This window comes from Triticum aestivum, chromosome 7A (genome assembly GCF_018294505.1).
Source record: "Triticum aestivum cultivar Chinese Spring chromosome 7A, IWGSC CS RefSeq v2.1, whole genome shotgun sequence".
Classification (NCBI taxonomy): domain Eukaryota; kingdom Viridiplantae; phylum Streptophyta; class Magnoliopsida; order Poales; family Poaceae; genus Triticum; species Triticum aestivum.
The window spans coordinates 584,128,828-584,137,005 of NC_057812.1; the positions used below are offsets into that span (position 1 = coordinate 584,128,828).

The 8,178-nt window shown below is 48.9% G+C and overlaps 1 protein-coding gene across 1 annotated transcript; it reads left to right on the forward strand.

Annotated features, from left to right (window-relative positions):
- The first annotated feature begins 5,255 nt into the window (after positions 1–5,255).
- LOC123148444 (berberine bridge enzyme-like Cyn d 4) lies at positions 5,256–7,336 on the forward strand. Its single transcript, XM_044567876.1, has one exon. The coding sequence runs from the start codon at positions 5,346–5,348 to the stop codon at positions 6,921–6,923; it is 1,578 nt and encodes a 525-aa protein (XP_044423811.1). The 5' UTR covers positions 5,256–5,345; the 3' UTR covers positions 6,924–7,336.
- Positions 7,337–8,178: the final 842 nt, after the last annotated feature.

Sequence of the window (8,178 nt, forward strand, 5' to 3'; positions counted from 1 at the left end):
TCAGTCTCGTTACCGGCAAGTCACTTTACTCGTACCGTAATGCATGATCCCGTGATCAACCACTTGATCACATTGAGCTCATTGTGATGATGCATTACCGAGTGGGCCCAGAGATACCTCTCCGTCATACGGAGTGACAAATCCCAGTCTCGATTCGTGCCAACCCAACAGACACTTTCGAAGATACCTGTAATGTACCTTTATAGTCAACCAGTTACGTTGTGACGTTTGGCACACCCAAGGCACTCCTACAGTATCTGGGAGTTGCACAATCTCATGGTATAAGGAATGATACTTGACACTCAGAAAAGCTACAGCAAACGAACTACATGATCTTTGAGCTAAGCTTAGGATTGGGTCTTGTCCATCACATCATTCTCCTAGTGATGTGATCCCGTTATCAATGACATCCCCATGTCTATAGCCAGGAAACCATGACTATCTGTTGATCAACGAGCTAGTCAACTAGAGACTCACTAGGGACACATTGTGGTCTATGTATTCACACATGTATTACGATTTCCGGATAACACAATTATAGCATGAACAATAGACAATTATCATGAACAAAGAAATATAATAATAACCATTTTATTATTGCCTCTAGGGCATATTTCCAACAGTAAGCAAGCACAATATGATATAAGTAAAGACTAAGAGGCAAGTAACCATAAGTAGGAAGTTAGGGTTAGGAAGAACCGCAACTCCGAGAGACGAGGATGTATGCCGATGTTCACTTACTTGGAGGGAAGCTACATCACCGTTTAGAGAGGTGGGTGTTACCACGAAGGCACAACAACGCCATGAAGGTACACCCTATTCTCTCTTTGAGATATCACCACGGAGGCGATTCCCAACCACTAGTGGTAGACCTTTAGGTGGTCTCCAAACCATCACAAACTTTCCGGGGTAATCACAATGGTCCATTCCTCTCCGAATGACTCCTACCGCCTAGGAGTCTCCAACCTCCAAGAGTAACAAGAACGATGGGGAAAAGCTCAAGACTTGCTCAAATCACGAATTCCTTTGGTGCAAAGATGGGGAAGGAGTGGATCTATCACTTGCTTGGATAACTTCTCACAAATGCTCTCAAATCCCTTTGGGTTCTAAGATTTGGTGTATTAGTATGTGTGAGAGAGAGGGAGTGAAATGTGTTCTAGGGTTTGTTCAAAGTGAATGGTCAACCCTCTCCCGTGGGGGAAGAAGGCTATATATAGTATTGGAGCAAATATGGCCATTGTAGTGTAAGTGACAGGGGTAGGCCGGACATCCGACACAGTGTAACGCATGTAAAGAGAAATAGAGAGGAGTGAATAAAACAGAGGGGTCGGACATCCATGGCAAAGCCCAGACATCCGGCATGGCTGGAAGTCCCGGACATCCAGCGTGGCTGGAAGTCCCAAACATCCAGCGATGAGGCTGGACATCCGGTGAAGTCACAACACCCATACGCTCTCTGGATAGCTGTGGCGAGGCATCCGGCTTGGGCAGCCCGGAGATCCGGGGAACACGAAGAGCCCGAACATCCGGCAGACTGGCCGGACATCCGGAATAAATAGAAACACAAAAGTGTTATGTGGATCGGATATCCGACGTGCGGCCCGGACATCCGGCTTGGGAGTAGAGGCAGAATTTAAGCACCAGAATATTGTGTATGTGCCTAAGATTTAGAAGCTAGGTATTTTGTGACATGAGCAAGTCCTTCACTAACCCTACTGAACCCCTCTTAATAGTGTGGGATCCTATACTCAAGAACAACAAATATACAATCTTTTTTATACTTCTTCCTTGAGTAAGATCAACTCTGTATGTTCATGATCCACACACCTTTGACATTCGGGGACTAACACCTGAGAATCACTTAACGAACATAGTTAGTCCCCTACATGTATATTGTCATCAACATCAAAACTTGATGTAAGGGCAAGATTGCACTTTCAGAAATCTGGACACCAACATCATCGATATGTCAGATCATAAACATGCTTCACGTTCCTATTAAGTGTGATTGCTATCCTATGAAAGTCTTCAAAACAAACCTAGTGGCTACATCCACTATTCATTTGTATGGTACGTCACTTGTTCTTGTAGCTTCGCAGAATGATGAACCACATACTACAATCATATGGAATTAGTTCCATTAAACCATCAAAAATTGTCCTAAATATAATGTTGCTTGTGTTACTGGGATGCAAACAGGTTGTAAGAAGCAATATCACTAAGCATATTGCCCCAAAATTGCAAGGATCAGGGGCAGTCTCTTCGTAAAATATAATCTATTCAAACATCATGTTACACTCTTTTCCCCTTTATGAGTTTACTTTCAAGGTTCTCATCAAGTTTTTAATGAGTATGAAGATGAAATAGTGTGGGTTGAACAATCAGTTTTGATTCTTTTGTTAAGCTGCAGAAATGTATAAATGTTATTACCTTTGTTTACATTTAAGTATGAAAAATCTAGGCTAGTTCTCTACCAATATTACTAGACATCTAGTTTCAGAACATTAAAAAGAATGCATCCTTGTTTAATACATATTCAGATATAATAACTATTAAAGAAAACCCAATGATGCATGTTCATATTAAGCAAGAAATTTCCCCATGGAAAGCCAGCAAATTCATAGGGAAGAAATATTCACTGTGCAACCATATTTGATAATTATCCATCCCGTAATCTTGACAGGTACAATCCAATTCCAAATTCGTATCTGGGCACCATCCGCTCCAAATCTAAAACCGAGAAAACACATAGTAAAAACAACTTAAGGCAGACTCCGATCATACTCGTTCTAATCTCACCCGGCACATGCCGAAATAGACCGTACTCTCTTCGATTTCACCTGTGACGCTAACCATATACCGTATTCATTCCGGTCTCACCCGTACACGCTTACGGTACATATACCATAACCACTGGTGTAGAACGAATGACCTTGTACACAGGCAAAGATGTTTACTAGTCGTCGAGTCTGGGGTAGGTATGTCCCTCTCCACCGTCTGTTCATCCGAGTCATAGTCCAGATTAATGTCATCAATATGCAGTACCACTTGTCCATCTGTTAAACAAGAGGCAGCACATCTATTTGCACAAGCAAGATCGATCTGCAAGATAGCACATCTATTGCATAAACAGACAAATGAACAAACATACGATTGGCCATTGGTGCTAGAACGAAAGCCGACGCAGTGGAGGCGGTTCAGCCAAGGTCGACGTCGAAGGAGCTAACAGTGATACGGAGGTTCCGAGAATGCTCAGCCCAGGACGAAGGCGCGGCGTGGATGGGCTGATCCCGACGAGGGAGTCGGTGGTGGCTTGTCCGGACTAGGGATGGTGGCGGAGAATGAGGACGCGGCGGTGGTGGATGCGGAGCAGGGGCGGCGACGCTGTTTGTGGAGGCGGCGGCGGACATGGGTACGGCTATGGTCGACCAACGGAGCGAGCGAGAGGGGCGGCCGTGGATGGGGAGTAGGGGGCGGCGACGCTAGATATGGAGGCGTCGGCGGCGGCCACGGGTACGGTTAGGGTCGACCAAGCGAGCGAGCGAGACGGGGGACGGTGGATGGCTGTGGTGGATCCGGAGCAGGGGGCGGCGACGCTGGGTGTGGAGACTTCGGCGGTGGCTGCGGGTACGCCTAAGGTCGACCGACCGAGCGAGCGAGAGGGGCGGCGGTGGATGGGGAGCAGCGAGCGGCGGCGGCGGCGGCGGCGGGCGCTGGATGGGGAGGGGAGCTGTTATGCACACACTTGAACGGAAGTCTCAGTGCAAGAGGAACATTTCAATGGGATTACAGATACAAGTTTGATTGTAAATGTTTACAATTAAAAAAACAAATGTTCATAAATTCAAATAAACCTTCACATGGTCAAATTTTGTTCAGAGTTTCAAAATATGTTCCTGTTTTTTAAAAATTTCACAGATCAAAAAATTGTTCATTTTTTTTAAATTTTGGTCAAAAATATTAAAAATGTCCGTGTGCTCTCAGCCACCATCACGTGTCACGCTCTGAGCGTTTCCTCCGGATTTTATGATATAATGTTCACTTTTGCTTCGACGAAAACTTATATTTTATTTGTTTCCTTCCATTCAACCTGGGAAGACGGGACTATTAAACATGGATGTAGATAGTGTGGGGGAAGAACCCTGCTATACACACGACTGTATAGTGGAGGAAAACCCTGCTATACACACGACTGTACAGTGACGATTTCTGAACGATGCTGAAGTTCACGCCATCTGATGCACGCAGCAGCACTACTCCACCGTTTGATATAAGTGTAGGCTGCATGTCGTGTATGTACTGTCGTCTGCACAGCAATTTCGGTGGAGGAAGGACATTGTCATAAACTCTATGCTTTGTCCTTGCAAGGGTTCTATTTACCCGTGTAATTAAGTAGGTCCTTGATTGCTGCCAACATGAAAATGCTAGAAGTTCTCCATAAAACAAACAGCTGGCCTTAATTAAATATCTTCGAGCTTTAGGGTAATTAGGAAGCGATGGTGTACTTTCTGCTAGAATCGAGTCCCACTCACGGCCTGAGCTTTGATGGCCCGTGGTCATCTTTATTTGTTGTGCCTACGCCAGACCTAATGCACTCTGGCGGTACCTGGAACCAAAGTTTTATTACATAGTTTGTTGGTGCAGCCTTCCCTAGCCAGCCAAGTAGTGCGCGACTTTATTCATTTCATTTGCGTCCGTTTGCTTCAACCAAAATTCTGTCACCCAATTGCCTCATTATCCAACTCGTTTATAATCCAAAACAAACGTCATTATTGATATCTGCATGTACCATGTAAAGTGCATGTAGGCATGTGTCACCGTCAAATCGGATGAATCTTTGCTTGGGTCACATTCAGCGTGCGAGCGTGTATGAACTGGAGTATGCTTGGGGATCGCCCAAACCAAACCAGTTTAGTCGTTGTGAACTGCCGTCGCGTGGCCATGAAACAAAATCAATCGCCAAAAGCGTGATTCGGTCAGTTGAGGCGTCGACGCCAACCGCAAGCTCGATCGCCCCGGAGTGAAGCTCAAGCTTAAGCATGCCATTGCCAATCAATCGGCTGCGATGCGATTCCGTTCCTACTAAGAAGATGTTTAACGTGCGCGCCATATCATGTGAAGATTAGAAACAAACTAACCAGTAGAATCGACCCTTGGCCTGACGTGCACGCAAAACCATCCGAAGCTCCTCGCACACGCAGTGAACCACTGGAACATCATATAGTACTCCTACTGTGGTAGTGTTCGAGCAGAGCAGTATATATAAAGAGCCAGCTCCAGTCAGTTCAGGCACACACACACCACTGCTGCTCTCCCTTAGCTGCCAGAAAGAGAAGAAGCGAAAGATGGCTACGCTCAGAGGCAGAGGCCTGGCGCTGGCGTTCCTCGCGAGCCTCCTCCTCTCGGTCCACCTGGCCATGGCCTCCTCCGACGACTTCCTGCAGTGCGTGCGGGACAAGATCCCCGGCGAGCTGGTGTACACGCAGTGCTCCAGCAGCTTCTCCGGCGTGCTGGTGAACTACATCAAGAACGCCAAGTTCGTCAACACCACGGCCAAGCCGCTGTGCATCGTGACGCCCACCGACGCGTCGCACGTGCAGGCCGCCATCCGGTGCGGCCGCGGCCACGGCGTGCGCCTCCGCGTGCGCAGCGGCGGCCACGACTACGAGGGCCTGTCGTACCGGTCGGCGCGGCAGGAGGTGTTCGGCCTGCTCGACCTCGCGGCGCTCCGTGCCGTCAGCGTCGACGAGGCGGCGTCCACGGCGTGGGTCGAGTCCGGCGCCACCATCGGGGAGCTCTACTACGCCGTCGCCAAGAACAACCCCCGCCTCGCGTTCCCGTCCGGCGAGTGCCCCACCATCGGCGTGGGAGGGCACTTCAGCGGTGGAGGGATCGGGATGATGATGCGCAAGTACGGGCTGTCCATCGACAGGGTGGTGGACGCCAAGCTGGTGAACGCCAACGGGGAGCTCCTCGACCGGGCCGGCATGGGGGAGGACCTGTTCTGGGCCATCCGCGGCGGCGGCGGCGGCAACTTCGGCGTGGTGCTGTCGTGGAAGGTGCAGCTCGTTCCCGTCCCGGCCACGGTGACGGTGTTCAACATCGCCAAGACGCTGGAGCAGGGCGCCGTCGACATCCTCACGAGATGGCAGGACGTGGCGCCGGCGCTCCCCAGCGAGCTCACGATCACGGTGATGGTGACGGGGCAGCAGGCCGTGTTCCGTGCGCTGTACCTGGGCGAGTGCGGGTCGCTGGCCTCGACGATGCGCGACCGCTTCCCGGAGCTGAACATGACGAGCGCCGACTGCCAGCCCATGACGTGGCTGCAGTCGGCGGCGCTGTCCTTCTTCAGCTTCACCAACAGCAAGCCGGTGGAGGACGTGCTCCTGCCGAGACCGGCCAGCCCGAGCACCTTCAGCAAGGGCAAGTCGGACTACGTCCGGCAGGCCATCCCCAAGGCGGTGTGGAAGGAGGTCTACGCCAGCTGGTTCACGATGAAGGGCGCCGGGGTGATCGTGCTGGAGCCGCACGGCGGGTACATGTGCGACGTGCCCGAGGACGCCACGCCCTACCCGCACCGGCGCGGGGTGCTGTACGTGATCCAGTACATCGCGTACTGGATGAGCGCGGACGGCGGGCCGGCGGCGACGAGCTGGCTGGACGGGTTCTACGGGTTCATGGCGCACCACGTGACGAAGCACCCGCGGGAGGCGTACGTCAACTTCCGGGACCTGGACATCGGGCAGAACGCGCTGGAGGAGGAGGACGGCTTGGGCGCCGCCGAGAACGCCCGCTTCTGGGGCCAGCGCTACTTCCTGGGCAACTACGAGAAGCTTGCCAAGGTGAAGGCCGCCGTCGATCCCACCAACTTCTTCCGGAACGAGCAGAGCATCCCGCCCATGCGCAACCAGCCACGCGAGTGAGCACTGAGCAGAGCAGGGTTGCACGCCAAGGCAAGGCATCCATTGGATCATCAACAAACTAAATCATTCATGGTCTTCGATGGTTTACTTTGCTGCGTAAAGAATACTGCTGCTGTCAGTTGTATTGGATTGGATCCTTGGTGACGACTACTGGTTCAGACGGTTTACTTTCCTGGTTAAGAAGTGTCGGTTGTATTTTTTATCCTTGTTCTCATGTCTAGTTGTCTACTAGTACTACTACAGTTGAGACAGTGTGCTTTCCTGGAAAAACAAGTGTCGGTGAGGGTGTGATGCTTCTTGAGATGTTTTAATGGCCATTCATGGCGTGTAGCGTGCTTATGTTATTGCTCATTAATTGCACTACTAGTTGTGTGGTCTTTTAATATTCGACCGACCACTCGACTTTCTATTTCTATCTTTGCTTTAATAGTTTGAACACTGGAGGGTCCCGAAGGAGCATAAGTTTCATTAGGTCCTGTTTGGTTCATAAGGCTGGTCATAGTGGGGAGTAACTTAGACTAGTAACATACATATGTTACTAGTCTATGTTACTACCTTTATAGTGGGTAGTGTCATAGGTGTGGTAACATAGTTGCCTTCATTTATTACTTTGTAGACTCATTATGCATTGGAAACCGCTATGTGATGGTAACATATTATGTTACTCTATTTGCCTCTCTCCTCATTAACTACTTGCCACATCATCATTTTTGCTTATGTGGCATCTATGTTACTATCTATGTTACTCCCACTATGACCAGCCTAAGTCCTAAGACTTTTTTAGGCTAGCATAGTGGGGGTAACTTAGGTAGTAACTTAACACATCCCAAGACAAATTTGCTTATGTGGCAAGTATTTAATGATGAAAGAGGTGCTTGTGGTAACATAATATGTTACTGTAACATAGCGCTTCCCGAGGCAAATGAGTCTATAAGCTAATAAATAAAGCAATTTATGATACTAGTATTATGTTACTTTGCACTACGGAGGTAGTAACTTAGACTAGTGTCATATGCATGACATTATTATAAGTTACTCCCCACTATGACCAGCCTTAGTCCCAACTTATAAGTCCCAAGTCCCTAAAAAGTCCCTACCTGTTTGGTTACTGGGACTTATAAGTCTCTATAAGACCATATTATAACTATAAGTCACTATAAGTTCCTCCTTGAGAGTCTTATTTCATAAGTTCCAAATGCCCACTTTAAGTCCCCATAAATCCCTCCTGTTTGATTTAGATGGGACTTATAGGGAC